A 19,853-nucleotide genomic window follows, 5' to 3' on the forward strand; every position below is an offset into this window, starting at 1 on the left:
AGAGCAACAACCAATTCCATTCAGACTTGCAAGATTTATTGTTCCAAGATTGTATACGTGGTGTGACCCCAGATGTTTGAGGTCTAATGTCATATCACATCAATCTCATTCTACAAGCGTGTGTTTATTTGTCTGACCACATGTGGTGACAGCTGTCATGATGCACATATGTTGTTAGTTTGCATGGAGCGACTACGTTTTAAAGTCAGTCCATTCCGAGACGCTAGTCAGACTACCCAGTTGTTTGGATTTGGAAACCCCATAGTGAATGTAGGGGGGGAACAAAATAAAGCACGTAAAATATATTTTAACGTTCAGGGTCACGTGGCGCTCCCAAATGGCTCTTTTGATAATTTAAGAGTGCTGACCCTGAGCTAAAACAATATTATATTTTGTGACATGCAGATCATATTGAGTGCCATGTCTGAATGCAAATGCATTGGATTGTGTTGCAGGTTTCGCTTTGACCTAGACCTGCTCAGGTTATTTTAACACCACAGCTGCAGAATGCTATTTGCCTGGCGGACATCATAAATATCTGTGCTCACTTTCATGTGGACATGATAAATCTTTGTGAGCCTCAGCTCTACATCGAGGATGATGTTGAACTGTTTATAAAAATAAACAGTTCAACATTGAGCTTCGATCCCTGGTTTAATCCTTTCTTGTTGAACAACACTGAACTCGGGCATATTCGAGGTTCTGCAATCGAGAACTTGGGCGGGGGATTGGGGGGGTTGTAAGAACTTATTGATAGGTCAAAATCTGTTGTATTGACTTGCCAATGCTATTTAAGTATAATCAAACCTCGGTTTTCGAACGTCTCTGTTCTCGACCAAATCGGTTTTTGACCAAAAAGTTCCGAGTTTTTTTTATGCCTCGGATTACGACCAAAAATCGTTTCTCGACCAAACTGAACACACTTGAATGCACCACTTGACTCCTCTCGCCTTCCTGACACGAGGAAGTGACGCTTCCTCGTGTAGCGTTCCATTGTGAGCCGATGTGTTCAATAAAGATTTTTTTTTTTTTTTAAAGAGCGTGGTTTCGGTTTTCGAACAGCCTTCTGGAACGGATTATGGTCGAAAACCGAGGTATGACTGTATTCTTTTCGCCATCTAGTGGAATCGAGGTGTTGTTGTTCAGGTTTGTACATTGCCTCTGCTTTTTCATCTGTATTTTGAGATGTTTGTGTGCGGAAAAGGTTTATATTTTTACATTTAATTTTTTTTTTATTCTATAGTATTTTATTGTATAATAATGGTAAAAAAATGAAGCTGACTTCTACACGGATCTTTTTGTCAAGTCATGTCAAGTCAACTGTATTAATAGAGCACTTTTTTTTTTGGAGCGTAACCCTGGCGATACACAAGGGTTCATTCACTGTACTGTCCCAGTTAATACTCTTAACCAACATCATGTGAAGAGGGTTTGCTGTGAATAATTTAAGAACTGAAGACAGTCGTCGATGTAATAGGAGTTCATGATTGTGTACATTCTTGATGCATGACATTGATTCTTTATTATTCTCTCCATTTTTTTTGTGCTTGGCCTATATCTTGTGGCATCAGTATATGCAATTACAAATTCCATTGAGGTGCGGTGCGGCATTCTTATTTTTTTGTTTGTTTGTTTTTTTTGTTTGGTTTTTGGTGTTAGGTCCCATGATCCTTACGAGAGTTCAGCAAAGTGTTCTTCTCCAATGAGCAACTTGTGATCAGAGATTATGGGAACGACATAACTGCAGGGTGTTTTGGTGAGGGGAATAACACAGTCAAATTGGGAATGAGGTCACACTGAAGCCATACTGAAGTATGTCACATACACTTTCAAAGGGTGGGATTGTACAAAATCTTTTGTACATTTTTATGTGCACCCAAATTTGACATGTCTTGATCAATTGGGTTTTTGCTCTGTACGTTTGAGGCACATTTTTATTTTGAGTCACTGCGGTAAACAAACACAAATGTTCATTTGTGAAGCAATCCGGTCCGGTCCAAAGAAGCCTTAAGAATAATTGTATGCGCTTGTTGAAATCAAAAAGTCCGCACAAGCTCCCACTTTTTCTCTCTTGCTCTCCAACCAGTCCTGGCAGAAGTAGCGGCATGGTTGCAAACCACCTCGGTTTGACTCGGTTTGCTTTGGTTACGATAAGCACTGTTGTATTCAGACATTATTGAATTTTGAATTAGTGTACACTGCAATTGGCTGGCTGGCAAGTTGTAAAGAGTGTACCCCTGCCTCTTGCCCAAAGCCCGCTGGGGTAGTCTCCAGCTCTCCCGTGACCCTAAGAAGGTCAACCAGTTTGGCCATAAATCTGACAAGATTGTGGCCACATAGGTGAATTACTGGAAGTACTCCACAGACATTGGTCATCAGTTTTATCACAAGGTATACAGAACAGTAAGGACGGACAACCTTTAATGCCCATTCACACTGTCACCGATTGGGAACTCGCAAGCTGCCTGGAACTCAGGCAAATTAACCACCGCACTGTTGGTAATCGAAACAGGAAGTTGCATCAACATTTTTCTTAATGTACAATTTAGTTTGATTTATTTATTAACCCACATTACACCATCAAGTCTGTCTAACTCCACATAAACGGAATGACCGAACAGTCGGAGAGAATATCAGTCAAATGAGATGCTTGCATCATATTGCATCTTTATGAAATCACCCATGAAACTGCATAATATTCTTCTGACCAATTTGACCACTTTCTTTTACTTAACAGGAAGTCAATATCAGGTAAATATGACCCTTGTCCTTGCTCTTGTCGGCATGTGTGCATTGCGGAGTACAACTTGGGTTGGAGGTTATAGTCGACGAAACAACCACGGCCGGAAAAGTCATGAACGCAAACTGACGCCATCCAAATGTTTGTGTGCGCGCGAAAGCGCTTGGCTTCTCTCTGAGTTAATCTGTCATCAACTGTGATCAGATTATCGTGGATTATATACACTGACCATTAGCGGATGAACACACACACTTGCTCACACACACACATGCGCGCTTATCTACACAGCGTACGTGTAACCTTCCCGAACACACGAATGTTTCTGGGGCCTCATGTGCACACATACAAATATGAGCTGACACTGGCGAAAGCTCTCTCTCGCTCTCTCTCTCTCTCTCTCTCTCTCTCTCTCTCTCTTGCTCTCTCTCTCACACACTCTCAAGCATGCATGCATGTCGTGATGTGTTGGAGGATTTTACATTTATCCTATTAGCCAAGCAGCAGGTGTGAGAACACCCAGCAAACATCCTTCACTTGGCATGAAATAGACTAGGGCTATTAATTACACCTGGTTGAATTGTGCTTTCATACAATACGTGGCAGGTACTACTACTGTATTACTATTTGTATACAATTGCTCACTGCTCATATTAGTATAATAATTGTTAAACCATCTAGCTTTTATTTTTCTGTCTCAACTCAATGCGTCGAGGTAGAGGACCGATAGTCTCTCTGAGTTTCTGTTCAAGGTTTCCTCCTTGGGGCGCGTTCTCACTAGCACCCTTCGGTCCAGTTGAACCCTGCTTAGTTTTTCCTCTTTGGTGCTGCTCGTTTGGTCAGATGTGAACACCGTAATGCTTTGGTATGGCCTCCATCAACTGGTCACCTCTTCTTGGGTGCATTTCCAAATGTGTTTGCCTGTGGTGCAAAGGACGGAAATGGATCAGGTTTGCAAATTTGTTGTGGTTTATTAAAACTAAAACAAACGCAGTCTTAAACCCGCTCTATGAAAATGTGTTAAGTTCTATTTTAGCATGAGAATTTTTTAACTCTTCTGATCTTTCTAATTCATATAATGTCTGCAAAATAATAATTTTGTCATTGCTTGCGTGCACTCCTGTTCAAGTTTTGACATGAGTCACCAATGCATTCATTCATAGTAGATGTAAAATGTATAAAAGAAACATAGCAGCATTATTTAGACTTGCATTAAGGCCATTGTAGTTACTTCTGGCTGTAAATTAAATATTTAAATTGTTTTGTGTCGGTGTGTGCACTTTGTTAGTCGTGGTGCTTTGATACGAGGCAGGTTCTTGTCACATTGAGACATTATTGGTCTGGAACTGTCATGTTTCATTTAATGTCTGCTTGTGTCACAGCAAGGCCCAAATTGCTGCATTTCTTAAGCGGATAGGACACATTCAGGCCTGAGTCTTGACGGTGACCAAAAGCAGTGTTGAGCTCAATGAGAGAAAACAAGTGAAAGCCAAAAGAGAACAGAAATAAAAGGATGGAAAAGGCAGGTCAGTATCATTCAACCATCTATGAATTAGACTGAGTTATATAAAAATAGTTTTGCCCACCATTGCAACAGCCCATGTTTCAAGGACCGAAAACTGCACACATAAAAATAAAATAAAAAATCAGGTTGTAAAATCCATCATACGAATGCAATAATATTACTCCAGCATTTGTTCTGTAAGTTATATCCACAGTAGCTTTTGGAGAGGCGATTATGCCCACGTGTCCACTAAAGTGCTTAACTGTTTCTCATTTTCATTTTAAAGTCCTCAGCTGTGAATCGCAAAGATTTGTGGTGGTAATCTGAAAATAGGAATCTTGCTGAGTGTATTCAATTCATCGAGTTTGTGTGTCCCTTGGGAAAGGTTTTATTTTATGAGGCACTCTTTCAGCCATCCATCGGTCGTCCGGAGCAAACAATATAGTTATACGAAGGACTTATTTGTGTCAGTTTTCAATCCAACCCATGTTCCTCCAACTACCTAATGTGAACTTGTGACTGATTCACAGTTGGGTCTTACCATATATACCTAGGGTCAATTAAAATGTATTTATTCTGCTCATGATTGCAGTCTAATTCTAGTGTTGGAAATCAATTAGGTAGGTTTGGTGCCTGGCTCAGGGGCACTCCACTCGAAGTTACCAAGTAGACTAGCATATCTCCAACATTTACTTGCCATTTTCATTTGTCCAAAGTGCAAATTGAACCGTGAAAATTGAAATTCAGTGGTATACAACTGTCCAGACCCATTAAATATGACATCATTCTGCTTGCAACGGAGACCAATCTAAGATTGAAGACTTGAGTTCTGCTTTTGCCTCTTTGGGTTACCTTTCTGTGTTTCGTGCCCTTAAGCTGTGCTCTCCAAAGTCTCAGAAAATTAGTTTTTCCTTGAGTCCCCCGGAGTGCCTTGAAAGAGGTTCAGATGATTATCTAAGAGTACGTCATTTGAAATGAGTGAAACAACATTTTCTGCCTTTGAACTACAGTGAAACATAAGAACTAAACACTCTTTGACGCCGTGTATGGTAACACTGGAATATTATCACCTGTGAAGGCAACACCTCAGAGTCGCTGATGTTGTAGTAGTACACTTACCTGACCTTGGTGCAGGCAGTACAGATTCTGTTCCCACTCATTGACGGTGTGAATGGTTGTCCGCCTCTCTATGTGTTGCCGGGTAGTTCTCCTTATGCCCAAAGTGAGCCGAGATCAACCTCCCCACTACCTGAAAAGGGCCCTGCGGTATAGAAACGCATAGCTATGTTAGGTGTACGTCTGTACTGCACTGACAAAACTAGGCGGAATTAAATCTTAAATCCTTGTTGTTAAAAACAGTCTTTCTGTATTACTTCTGATCACATATTTGCAGAACAGATTATTCTTGCTCCCAAGTTTCCTTGCAGCTTCTTGTGTTGAATTGACGCACAGCCCATTTTTAATCATTTATAATGACTTAAGGTTCTAATGATGTGCTAGCATGATTTAAGGGACTTTCCAACTTGGCTGAAACCCCCCCTAAAATGTCCAGTGGTTAGAAAATTCTATTTCACTGTGACATCACTTTTGTTCCACTGATGTTGCCCACTTGGCTCTGTTGAAAGGACCCCATGCGTTAGCTATTAAACTGCTACTGGAAGCCACACTTGTATGGCGTGCATTGGATGCTGCCAATAAGTCCAGATGCTAATTGGGTGGTATTTTCATTGGGAGGGTGTGTTCCCATGAGCACTCTTAGATACCACTGTTCTCGTGTGTACAGCCAGTGAGCTGCAAGACTTGTTAAGAATCAGTTGACAGTGTTTTGGTAGGGCTGGATGACGCTCAGAAATAAGAACATGGGACGTAATAAACCGATTGACTCAAGTGTTGGCGGGGAGGGAAAGCCATTTGGCGAACTTCAGTAGCTGATGTCTGTCATCTTAAGCGGCTATGAAATAATTTACAGCGGTGTCACAGAGCCACAATGAAGGATGTCAGCCCATCTAAATCTGCTTTTACTCCAGATGGGACACTGGGTGGCAGGGGGCGTGGATCAAATGTCGGAATGATTGTACAGCATTCGTTTTTATTGAGAAAAGGCAATAATGGTGTCATCATTTTATGTTACATGATGTTGACTCTTGAAAATGTCATGCCACCTTATGTAAGTGTATTTATTTCCACCGTCATTTGCTATGTGTACAAAAGTATCGGTTCCACCTGCATTTTTGCACCGATGTGAATGCGAATTGGAAAAAGGAAGAAAAACGCAATTGGTCCACCCTTTGCAGTTATAAATGCTTCCATTCCTCTGGGAGGTCTTTTTGCAATATTTTGTCATCTGTGGAAATTTTGTATTTCAATGCAGAAAACTGACACTGGCTTCTGATAAGGAAAAATTCGGATACTGTCCTCCGGCGTCACTAAAAGTATTTAACCAAAATTGGTAATGTGGTCAGTGAAATTGTTATGTAGACATGTAGTCGTGCCTTGAGGTACGAATTTAATTTGTAACGCAGAACACTTAAATTATCTTTCCCCATTTATTAAAATGAATGGAAATGCCATCAACCAGTTACAGCGTTCTTCAAAAACATGAGAAAAGAAAAAGTATTTGTAAAGGTTTTTTGGCAAGAAAAACAACGATTAATATTACTGTCATTAAAAAAAATAGTGAGGACATAATTAAATCGATTGTAAAGAATTAAACAGTTTTTTGCAATCTTTTTGCTTCAGTTCAATGGACATTGTGCTGCTTCTTCCAGTGTGTGTCCCTTGGCCACCTGGAGGCAGTATAATATCTAAATGGACATACAGTGGAACCCCACAGATTTATAATGGGTGACAGTTGTCAAATGGCTCTAAAAATGCATAAGATTGGGACCCTTGTATCTCACGTCACTATATCTTCTCTGTGTAAACGTATTCTGTATAATGCGCCATATAAATTGATCAAGGTTGCCTAAAAAGATGATTTGTTGTCAGGCCTGTTGACAATCGATGATTTGCCCATCAACAAATCCAATACAGTTGCATCTTATATCCTTCAACAAAACTGTACCCACAAAGACGGCAGGAAGCACACAATTGTCGAAAATGTCTCAAAAATGAAATAATGGGATCTCTCCCTCACTATGAAATGTCTGAAAATGACGGCTGAATGGAAGGAATTAATGAGCTCAGACACACTGTTTCTGATGGATTAGTCTTGTAAATGGCTCTCGATCTTCATCTCTGAAGATTCAATATGAGGAGACATAAAGGCAAAAGATTCCAGAAAGGGAATGAAATCTTTTCAGTGGCAGATACTTTATCTGGCATGAAGGTTTTTCTTCTTTGTCCTCAGAATATGTATTTACACAGAAAGGTATGAAAAGCAACAGGTTCTCAGAAGATGCCTGCTAACCAAATTGTTGCATGCCGTTCCCTGAAGTCTAGACTTCTAATAGTCCTGTCTCACATTGCATTGATTCAGTGGCTTTAAACGTTACATTAGATTAAGTGCTTGGATGACTCGTGACCACAATAGCTAAATCTTTTGCTTTCTAGATTGACTGACATTTTTATAAGTTGTGCTCAAAATATAAAGTATATATCTATATATTTTTTCTTTCAGGATGAGTGGGACTCGAGCGACGCGGCCCGCCGACACAGAGCTCATAATACTGATGACAAGACTCAGGAAGTTTTGCCGCCCGGTAAGAATCTTACTCGTAATGCATCACAGTTATGCCGATATATTTTTGGTCAAAATGTCCAAAGAGAGGGTTATAACTACGAATGCACAGTCTTGCGTGACTACGGTCTATTCCACCAGGTATTCTCCAGTTGGATGTAGGATCTGGATCCATCCATCCATCCATTTTCCGAACCGCTTGATCCTCACTAGGGTCGCGGGGGGTGCTGGAGCCTATCCCAGCCGTCTCCGGGCAGTAGGCGGGGGACACCCTGAATCGGTTGCCAGCCAATCGCAGGGCACACAGAGACGAACAACCATCCACGCCCACACTCACACCTAGGGACAATTTAGAGCATCCAATCAGCCTGCCATGCATGTTTTTGGAATGTGGGAGGAAACCGGAGCACCCGGAGAAAACCCACGCAGGCCCGGGGAGAACATGCAAACTCCACACAGGGAGGCCGGAGCTGGAATCGAACCCGGTACCTCTGCACTGTGAAGCCGACGTGCTAACCACTGGACTACCGGGCCGCCCAGGATCTGGATCATTTCACCCAAATTCTTTCAGAACTTTCTGTGAAAAATTTAGTTCATAAAACAATGCCCAAAATTGGGAGGACTTCGAATTTCACAAAAAGGTCATGGATGTTTGTTAAAACTTCAAATCAAATTACACTTGGACCTGGGAATGGACTGATTGAGAATTGGTGGACAGTGGGACATTGTTTGTCCTGTTTGGTGACACATGAACTTGGTTTTCTGTATAAGGGAGAAGCTTCTTTCGGACTGAGACCTAAATGTGCTCAAAGATCGCCTGGAGCTTATGAGAGTTTCTCCCAAGTGCTAGTTTTTGTACATTTTATTCATTTGTATTTCCCCACTTTGTGCATGAAGAGTCTTGTGACAGTATTTTTTTCAAAAGGCGTGTAATTTTAATTTCATTGCATCTGAACAGCGGCGCATGCATCACGAAATGCATAAAGCCGACATTCCAGTTCTCCATAGGGTGGTATAATTACACTGGAGAACACAATTTTGGTTGAGTTTGGTATGACAGCTGTTTTCAACTCTGTCATCTTGTCCAGACTCTGCAACTTTTTTTTAGATTTTATTTTATTTTTTAAATATTTTACTGCAATCCTTCAAGTCCATCAAAGTAATCGCGACAGTATTTGAAGGCGTCCTCGAATTGTCCTGCTGCTGTCTTTAAATGAATCCATCTCGAGCGACATTCTTTGACCCGCCCTGAGCCAACTGTCTTTATGTCAAGCACAGTGTGGTTTGCCCATGTGGCAAAAGGTTTCAGGGCGTCAGATAACAGGCCTATTTTCAAGATAATTTGCTGGCTTTATATTTAAATAATGTATTCAATATGAATGACTAAAAGAAAAAACTTCACTCACTCATTTTGAACATGTTACTTGATATTATTCCGACAAAGGTTGTAGCGCATAGCACGCACCCTTATTTAATTTAGGAGTAAAATCAGGTTACAGGGGGGGTCTGCCATATCTAACTACATCCAGTTGTTGGAGTTTGTCGTTGTGGTTTTACAATAGAAATTGTAAGATAAATACATCCCAGCTGTGTCTAGAAAGCAAATGTATCTGGTTCTGGCAAACCAAATCATTTCCTCCTTCAAAAGTAATTGATCAGTCTTACATGTTTCCCATCCTCTTCGACCTTCATACGTTACACCAACTAGTAACAGAAAAGACAATCCATTTCACTTGGCAGTCCAATGGTAGAAATTCCAATGCGAAATGTCCGCAAACCCAACTATGCATCTCCACCCACTGTTTCAACAAACAACATCTGAATCCAAAAGCAGAGCAGATTGAAAAAGTCATAGCTGAGCGACTTGTCATGCAGTTCTCGTCTGGAGCCTTGCTCGGATCTGTCGCCCCTCCCTCCCACACAGTCCGTATGACCCATGAAAAGTTGAGTGCATGCATCTGATTGATTCATGAGTGGAAATGGATTCCAATTTGACTAGAGATGTGGGAGGCTTTACAACTTCAGGGTGCCTTTATTCATCACCCTGGCAGTTTAGCCTATCATAACACTAGCACTTAAATTCCCAAGATATTTCGAGGACAAGCAGGAGGAGAGTGGACAGAGTAAGGGTGGAAAAGAATGTGTTTAAAAAATCTTTGAAAAAAATGTTAAATGCATGGAGAGCGATAAGTGTGCATGGGTTGTCTCGGTGACTGTGCACCGCCCATTTTAAAAATCGAAAGGGGGGCACTTAATAGATTTTGTGTTATAATAAGTGCATTTAAATTGAACCTTTGGAAAATGAACAGCTTTTTAGCAACCGCTTGGAGAAGAAATCCCCTGCTGCTTTTTAAACAGTCCCAGTCTGCCTTCTTTTCATTCCACATGGATTTCTCAATTCACTAGCAGTTGCCTTAAGGGCCAGAAATAGTTTTCGTCATTTCTTGTTGCGTTTGTTCAGTTCTCCACCCTGAATTAATCATCTCTAAAAACAATAGTACAAGATTTTTCATTTCACCACACATTTAAACAATTATTTTAAATTCGAGATTTTTGAACAGATATTGTCATACTTTAACGTCAAACAATAAAAAGAGCAATGTTGAGCTTATTTTTACTTTGGAGTGACTCTAAAGACACATAGTGAGTGGTGTGTTGGAATGGAGTGAACTGAGTGGGTTGGTGGAGTTCCACTGGATGGCTTTGGAATGGTTACTCGGGGGAGTCCTGTCTGCCATGCACCATCAGTATGACAACACCACAGCATCGTGGGATTTCCAGAAAATACTGCAGCCAACACAAACAGACAGTCAGAAGAGGCTAAGAGTGGAAAGAGCTCAGTGAGCAAGAGGCCAAGGGAGAGAAGTGCAGACTGTTCAAACTGTCCATTATTCACCAGTGGAAAAAATAAATCCAAGCATGCACACCACAAGCCAGTTCTATAGGGGAAGCACTCGAAAATATGGGCTCATGGAGGGTGTTTTTAAAAAAAAATTTTAAATTCCTTTCACATGAATGAGAGAGGTTGTGGACATCTAATCGAGCATGTCAGCCCTGAAAGCGGGTCTCTGTAGATATGATAGTATGTACATTACAGTTCAGTCTGCATTAAGTTAGTATGAAATGGTAAAACCTAATCAGGTTTGTGTTTGCACGTGGGTGTGTAAGCGGGATGGTGACAAACAATGAACAACGAGAAGGAACGCGACAATCACTGAAAGCCATGTTCAATATCGCTTTTTTTCAACCGATACCAGTATGAATATTTAACCTTTGAGTACTCACCAATACAGTGTGCAATTTAACACAATGACAAAAAATTGTGAACAAAGGTCTTTCTTTCCTGATTTGCTGATGTCAAACCTCTGCAGGATGGCACCAACCGTTGCAGAGGAGGACTTATTTAATGTCAATTTTTTTTAATTGCATTGATCAATTGGGGCTGGTGTCAGCAGCCTCGATGTGTAATTCAATATGTTAAAATAAGGCCGGTAGAGGACCAATCTCGCGTACTGGCGCTCACTCCTTCATAGTCACTTTTTTATTTGATGGCGACTTCCCCAAACCGTACGGTGCAGCTCGGTGGACACAGAATATACTTAAAACTTCCAGGCGGATTTAAAGATGGAAGAAACTCAAATTTATTTGGGAAACAAAATAAAGAAGAAACATTAATGGTTGCCATGGAGCCCCAAGATCAGCAAGGACATCATGTTGCCGTGTCTCAGCCGCGTCACTTTGCACTCACAGGCTGATCACTGTGAGCCCCATCTAGTTAACATGCGAGACACATACACATACTGTCAAGTTAGACACATGCACTCGTTTCGGTTGTCACCTCTCATCCTCGTCAGCGTTCCCTTCTCTCGTTGTCTCCGCCTGCCATTCCATGCACTCTCCTCCGCAGACAGATAGTATAATCTCACAGTGCCATACGCTTAAAACAAGTCATTAGCATTGCAGCGGCGTTCAGCTAATTAGCCGTGTCTCAGTGGTCGTGATTAACTGGGAAATCAAACCTTTTTCTCTGTTTAGCGATCTTGGTAACCCAGGCAACGTCTTTTTGATTGTTTGCAGGTTTTTCAACTCGCACATTATCACGACAGCGTATTAGTTTTCTTTCCTCTCTCTCTGTTTATGAGTAGAAAATATCTTACAGAAGCTAAGCAGCTTTCTTCTCAGACAGCTCTGAAGTCTTCTTGCATCAACCTTGCCACATTTTATATTCCCACTTTACAATGGATGTAGAATATATAATCCCCATTCTAGCCGAGACACATTTGTGTCGGCTCAGAATCTTTGGAGGTTAAAATGATTTGGAAATGTTGAATTTATTCGACATGTGTTTCACAAAGCAGAACTGAGAATTTAAACATTGACTTTAAAACTCATGCTTACCGGTCGGTACTGCTTCTTTCCTGACAACTAACCTTAGAATACGCAGAACTCCTGTTTCTGTGTTAATGTCAGATTGGGAAGTATAATGCTGTCCCAAATTGTCGCTGTTCAGGCCACCCACGAGTTGAAACAGCAATGCCTGTGCTCTTTGCTACTGAGTTGTGTGATTCGTTTATTGTCCATTACGCCAAGACGTTCAATCAACAATAATCTCACATAATTGCCAGAATCCTCAACGATCAATCAGCCAGTTATTATGCCCCATGCATATATCTGAACAAATTAGCTGTTAACCACCCTTGTCAATAGTCCCCATAGAGTGGCAATAAAGCACAGCAGTTTTTTTGTGCTTATTATTTGTTTCTGTCTGTGTCCAGGTAAAGTCCGCTGGCAGGACTTCGACCAAGATCTGTATGTTGGAGCTACAGTGGTCCGACCAGGTCAGGACCCATATGCCAGAAACAAGTTCAACCAGGTGGAGAGCGATAAGCTCCGTATGGACAGAGCTGTACCGGATACTAGACATGACCAGTATGTATTATCATTTTTCGCCGATGTAGACACAAACACGCACCCACACAAGCATAATCTTTTGTTTAAGATCCACGTTTCACCTCTTCACACTTTTTCATGTGCAACTACAGTGTGCAAGCCTTTCTCCATGTCTGTTTGACTAATTTGTCCTACAATGATCAGATCCGATGGAAACACGTTCTATTATAGTGGTGTCGATCGAATGAAACAACACCAGGAAGTAGCAGCAGGTTCCAAGCACACTTTACAGTGAGCAATCCTTCCACTTGTAATGGCGAGTGAGAGGATATCAGTATAAAAGGGTACAATCACGGGTGGAATCATATCGGTTCAATTTTACTTATAAAGCACCAATTAACAGCACAGTTTTTCTACAGGCATTTTGTTTTTGTACGGCGCATGGGTAAGACCACACTTAAACCCAAACCAACACCTCAGCTGTACTTTGGCAACAGCGATAGAGGAACTCGTACATCCTTCTGTTTATTGGACCTTTTTTTTTTTAACTCATCCATTCATTTTCTTCTGCTCATCCTGTTCAGGGTCTCGGGTAAACTGGAGCCTTTCCAAAATGACTTTGGGCTAGAGGCAGGTTCAACCCCTGTTTGGTTGGCAGCCAATCACAGGGCACATATACAGAGAATCAATAATATGTCGATACACCCCTGCTCAAGTGCTAGGTTTGAATGATTTTAAAAAAATAGTTTTTATACACCACAGAAACCTGACATTTGAACAGGAGTATGTATACTTTTAAAATGCACTGTAGACAAACAACTATTCACACATTGATTTTGAGGAGAGGAGAGGAAGCATAGGGGGAAACATACAAACTTCACACAGAAAGGCAGACTTTCTAACCCTTTTAGAGAATAGGAGAATGGGTAACCAAATATGCCACAGTGTGTATTTACAGTATTATATCGAGTGCAAATCTGTTAGTAAAGAATTGACCACTGCCTGTCATTATTCTGTCTTGGCTGAGGTCTTCTAAGTGCCCTTGTAGTCTCAAAATAAACGCACCCATCCTTTTTGTTTCCTGGCCTTGCTTCAATTTGCTCTTCAGACAGATGTTAGTTGTCCTCTTCAACTTTAAATACATCAAGTTTTTCACAGCCCCGCTGTTGTCACACTAGAGGCATAACACATTTGCTTTGATCGCTCTCCTTGAAGTCGTTCTATTACAGCAGAAGGATTAGCATCTGTTTTATTGCTTCTCTGCTTCACCAACCCATTGTACTTCATTTGATAACATTTTCCTGGTGATGCTGATCTTGCTTTAATAGCTCATTAAGCAAACGATATGAGCTCTCTATGTTTGCTGCCAACACTCACCCCTGTCTATTCATCAAAGAGGTTTTATTTTTTGCACTTCCAGTCCGGCCACACAAACGCCCCGTTAAGTCTTTTTGAGAGTGACAACGGTCATGCCTCACTGATGCGCTGACCTGACGTGGCTCGCTAAAGCCATTAGCCTACTAAAAGAGTAGGGATGCGTCTCATATTGATTTGGCAGTGTTCTGTCAGTTTGCCCAGCATGCAGGCGCTCTCGACGGTGAACGGGCAAAAAGACGGAAGCTAGGGTCTCCCCAGCCCAGGGACTCATTTGCGATTTTCAACACAGAATCCTAAGAAGTTAAAGATTTCTTATAAAAGGCTCACACTTTAATAGTCTTTTCTGCCAATGTGACGATTGAGGCGATGTTCATTTTAGATTGATGAAGTGACATATTGACTTGTTTGAAGCCAATGATGCTGTGACAGAGATAGAACAGATACAAAGGACCACACACACACATACACACTCAATCCATTTTTTACACTTTGGCTCTAGATACTGCACACGCATATCAAAACTAGTCTGGTGTGTATGGCAGATTTTTAATTGGTTGTTTGTAGTGGCCGGGGTCAGACGCGATGAGAGGCTGTTGCTAATGAGGCCAGGGTCCTCTACTGCTTCCGTTTTGCTCTCTTCCCCAGTGTCTTATGTTCTTGATTGTAATTTTGGTGTGTCTGTAGTGAAACCCAATGCCAATCTCGGCCAATCTCAACCTTTTTTGAGCCAAGGCAGATATTGGACATTGGCATACCACTCGGCAAAGCGATTCACAAAAAGTGTCGATGCAGTTTTGTGTACCTTCAGTCATCTAGTGGAAGAGCCTCTCATTATACATGATTTTTATATGTAAATTAACACCAAAAGAAGCTGTTAGAAAATACTATGTATTTTTGTCAACGTAATTCACAGTGGATAATTTTCCACGGCACACTAGTTGAAAATCACCGCTGTAGAGCATAGTGGGTACGCATGCACTTTTGTGTGAATTCATTGTGCTCACCGGCGCATTCCCACTTCACAACATCTGTATTCAAATGTGCGTGTGTGTGTGCGTAGTTGCAGACATAAGCAGTGGAAGTCAGACCTGCCAGCTTCGAGTGTGGTCATCACCTTCCACAATGAAGCCCGCTCCGCTCTGCTGCGCACCGTTGTCAGGTACGTGAATGCTTTTTGTTCGTGTTGCACATGAACAAATGTAAATATTGGGATCCTGGTGTTTTATTTCGTCCTTCTCCCTTTCTCTTTCTTCATCACGCTTCAGCGTCTTGAAGAAAAGTCCCACTCACTTGGTGAAAGAGATCATCTTGGTCGATGACTACAGTGATAATCGTAAGCACAATGCACACAACAGATGGCCGTAACATGTGACCAGAATCGAATTGAGTACATTACCATGCTAACTAGCAGCATAGCTCGGGGGTGTCTACTTGTTGAGTTCAGAGTCGAAAAAAAGCAAGTGCAAAGTGTGAACGCACATGAGCTTGTCTAATTTTTTTGGGCGTATTTTCACTTATTGATGAAGCATTTCACCAGGAAGCTGCCAAACTCAACTTTTTGTTTAATTTAACCGAGATCTACATGCATGTCCACTGTGTGCAGCCTATCAGAAGCTAATGTTGGTGGCTAACACTGATCTGCGCTAAGACACTACTTTTTGGCTTCGACTCATGCTTGGACTTTGGCCATCGCTTGAGAGTGTTAGCTCTCTTTCTAGTATAGCTGCCAAGCAGTAGGTGGTGGAACTTGATTTGGAGGGCGGTATGTAAATTACAACGGTTTGCTCACAGACATATTTCAATTCCTTTTTGACTACTTTTGTATAACTACCGGTAATTAAAAAGGCAAATTTCCATGATATGTTCTCTTTAATGATGTGCTCTGGTGAGCCAATGCGGAGACATCATCATTTCTGCTGCGGCGTTCCAGTAGAATGCACTACTTGGCTGCAACTTGAGGGAGCACCTAATGATCCACTATCAACTAATGCAATTAGAACAACATGTGTCAGCTACGGGAACTTGATCCTCAACCATTTGCACTGGCAGTGAAACGAGTTCTGAAGTATATATTTAAAAGACTTAACAATTGACAAATTGATTTATTTTCCGGTGGTCCAGTGGTTAACGCGTCGACCTCACAGTGCAGAGTTACCGGGTTCAATTCCAGCTCAGGCCTCCCTGTGTGGAGTTTGCATGTTCTCCCCGGGCCTGTGTGGGTTTTCTTCGGGTACTCTGGTTTCCTCCCACATTCCCAAAACATGAATGGCAGGTTGATTGTACACTCTAAATTGTCCCTAGGTGTGAGTGTGCGCGTGGATGGTTGTTCGTCTCTATATGCCCTGCGATTGGCTTGCAACCGGTTCAGGCTGTCCCCCCTGGGATAGGCTCCAGCATCCCCCGCGACCCTTGTGAGGATAAGCGGATCGGAAAATGGATGGATGGATTTATTTTCCCCAGAACCGCCCTAGGACGTTTTGCCAAACCCCCATCCTGAAAAAGTATGGTAACACAAGTGGTCTGATACCACTGTGTGAAAGAACATATTTTTGGATTTGTTGCAGCGGAGGATGGAGCGCTGCTGGGCAAGATTGAGAAAGTTCGCGTGCTGAGAAACGACCGCAGAGAAGGTAATGAGAGGAACAGAAGATGTTTTCATTTTTTAATCTCGGGACAACCCTCTTGGTGCTGTTGCTTTGATATCAAGTGCCAGCCTAAGGCTCAAGATGAAGACATTCTGTTCTGGAGAAAAGTTGTGCGTATGCGGTTCTTTGTAACCAAGTTTTTTTCAGGACTGATGCGCTCGAGGGTTCGTGGTGCAGATGCTGCCACGGCGCCAGTTCTCACCTTCCTGGACTCTCATTGTGAATGTAACGACCACTGGCTTGAGCCGCTCCTGGAGAGAGTAGCTGAGGTACGTACGTGCACACTCATACATTAATCAAGTATTTGCTCATGCTTGTAGTTCCTCGTTCAACAGCAAGTTCACGCTGAAATTAAGGAATGGATGCATGCCTTATTCATCCTGTGAGAGAAATTAAATTAGACCCAAAGCAGGGGCTCAATAAAAAAAAAAAAAGTAGATTTATAAAGATAATAATATTCCTTTTTGACTGACGGTCGAAAAGGGATTGATTGCACATAATACATCCCAACAGGGAAACGGGAAAAAAAAAGGATGCTATTTCACTCACGTTACAATTTGGTGTTTGCCGCAGAGCTTAAGATCTAATTTTGGATGTAGTTATGCCAATTTTCTTTCCCCTCATGAATTCATTGTTATCCAAAAGCCTGTGAAGAATTTCATTCGTGATGACCTTGTAAAGATTGTTTTGCTGCACATCTTTGAAACGTGTAACATATTCAGTATCACAGCAAAGGATGAAAGGTGGTATACTGTACTAGTGAGTGGTAATCTGCAGCCATGCATTTATTTCTCTTTTTAAAATGTGCATATTAATATTTCATTCCTCTCCTTCTGGCAACAGTGGAAACTACTCTCAGTATGATGCAGTAAAGTTGTAGCTGTTCCCAATCCAAACTACTACCACAATATTAAATGTTATTTTGACAGATCCCAAATAAGATCCACCAAGCCATACCAATACAGTATTGTGGCTAAAAAGCAAAGCGTGGAGAGTCTCTGACGTTGACTTGCACAAATGCAATCAACGAATGGAGCTATTACCGCCAACAGTATCTGAAATATCCATGCGGTCCACTTCTTCTCAGCCTTTTCCTCTCGTTGCATTATAATATGGCTAAAGCAACCAGGGAAATCAACTTTGTTCTTGACACTATGCTCTTTGTACTTCAATAAATGATATGCAGGATAGTGCCTGAAAGTGTTATTTTCCTATAAGAACACCAGCAGTTGCAGTTTTTCTTTTGCTGCAAGTTTGTGTATCTGCGAGTATGAAACTCTAATTTGTTTGTGATTGTTCAGTTCTGTTGCCTTCTGCCGCGTGACTTGATGCGCAGGGGCCTTCAAACTTGAAAAAATGAAATAATCGTTTTTGATTAACACTATTAGTGAGGTATTCATTTAACAAAGTTTATTGTGGTTGTAATTTAATACAGCCCTCCTATTTAGACAGCATGTAGAAAGGCTCTAAGTGCTGGATTTTAAAAGTATGAAAGGAGTTTGCCCGCCATCATTGTTTTTCTGTTATACTTTTAGTCTGAGACCTTTGACATTTCCAAGTGGTGTTCAAGTGATGATACATCTTTTACTTGTTGGTTGAATGGGTGCAAAGTCATCATTTGGACTACGTACTTTCAGGCATTTATTTCCACTTTTAAGACAAATACACCGCCACCAAACACCCTCAAAATGTCCCAAACACACTGGAATGCTTTCAGGGTGGAAGTGTTTTTGTTTCCTTGCTGCCTCTAAGTATTTTGAAAAAACAAAAAATAAGAAATAGGCAGCATCACAGCACTGCCAATTGCTTCATCGCATAGTGTGTCTATTTCTATCTGTGAAATGGTTGTCTTTCTGTCCTTCACTCAAGAGGAGGACAGAGGTCCTGCATGCACCCACGGAGCGGGCTGGCTGGCACTCAGCGCCACGTCGAGCACGCACGTGTCTCATGTTCTGTACAGTACAAGTACGGATTCGCAATGTTTTGATATCAAAATTCAAGTGTGGTATTCATGGATTTAATTGATTGTAGTGGTTGACGGGGGTCTAGGGAATGGTTTCAAATGAGTTTAAAAAACGAAAGTTAGCATTACTAAAATATGAATGAATTGAGCTTTATTACAAATTAATTGGCTGTTTGAAGGAAGACCATTAAGAATAGAGACTACAAAAATATTCTTTTGCCTAGCAAAATTTTCATTGGAAGTACGTTCTCATGTTTTAACAATGACATGAAATATTTATCCGTATTCAACAGACTTTGTTTTGACTTTGTTGAAAAGTTGGAAAGGATTCTTTTGTTTCTCTCCATTAGTTCGTGACTTAATTGGTTTCCTTAAGTCTTGTTTGTCTGAATTTCATTAATGAGTTGATCGATTGTTTTATTTGATTTATTTTACATACATTTCAGACGGCAGAAAGTATTGAGAAAATGTTTGTTTTCTCCATTATAGATAGCAAATGTTTTAACATTAGGACATGAAATATTGTGTAGTGCAGTTTTTGCTGTTAGAGTTTTGAGTTACAAACGAGTTGAAACTGAATAAACTGTGCCTCTACTTTATGAAACAAAGCAGTGCACTCCATTTTTCTTGATCGATTCAAGACACAATGAATCAATTCAATTCCACACAACTGACAGAGTACACAGAATGAGTACGCTCACTTGGAACAGTGTTTCCTATTTTGCTCGCTGCCCACTTGTGCAACCTTGTCTTTCCGCTGGAACGTGTGTTAATCTGGGATGTGCATTGCCGAGGAAGGTGTCTTTTGAATTAATCCTTTTTAGCTCTTTAAGCACTGAAATATTATCTACCTAATGGTGTCTTAATTATCATTGACATCCATCGTTGTCTCTGACATATGCATTTTAACAGAAAGATACAATTATGTTTCCTCTCGCCCTTTTTCCAGGATAAAACCAGGGTGGTTTCTCCCATAATTGATGTCATCAACATGGACAACTTCCAGTATGTAGGAGCGTCGGCTGATCTCAAAGGAGGTAATTGAGGCAGCATTCGAT

At 41.2% G+C, this 19,853-nt stretch overlaps 1 protein-coding gene across 2 annotated transcripts in view; it reads left to right on the forward strand.

Annotated features, from left to right (window-relative positions):
* The window catches only part of galnt2 (UDP-N-acetyl-alpha-D-galactosamine:polypeptide N-acetylgalactosaminyltransferase 2), a 49,339-nt gene that overhangs the window by 14,873 nt on the left and 14,613 nt on the right, over window positions 1-19,853 (forward strand). For both annotated transcript variants that reach the window (XM_086107190.1, XM_086107191.1), the window contains exons 2-8: window positions 7,861-7,942; window positions 12,696-12,849; window positions 15,248-15,346; window positions 15,453-15,520; window positions 16,752-16,817; window positions 16,980-17,101; window positions 19,745-19,832. In XM_086107190.1, coding sequence (XP_085963316.1) covers window positions 7,861-7,942; window positions 12,696-12,849; window positions 15,248-15,346; window positions 15,453-15,520; window positions 16,752-16,817; window positions 16,980-17,101; window positions 19,745-19,832 — 679 coding nt within the window. The remainder of the gene's footprint in view (window positions 1-7,860; window positions 7,943-12,695; window positions 12,850-15,247; window positions 15,347-15,452; window positions 15,521-16,751; window positions 16,818-16,979; window positions 17,102-19,744; window positions 19,833-19,853) is intronic.

The sequence above is a fragment of the Hippocampus guttulatus genome, chromosome 3 (genome assembly GCF_054856545.1).
Source record: "Hippocampus guttulatus isolate MCC_2025c chromosome 3, RoL_Hgut_1.0, whole genome shotgun sequence".
NCBI classification, from domain to species: domain Eukaryota; kingdom Metazoa; phylum Chordata; class Actinopteri; order Syngnathiformes; family Syngnathidae; genus Hippocampus; species Hippocampus guttulatus.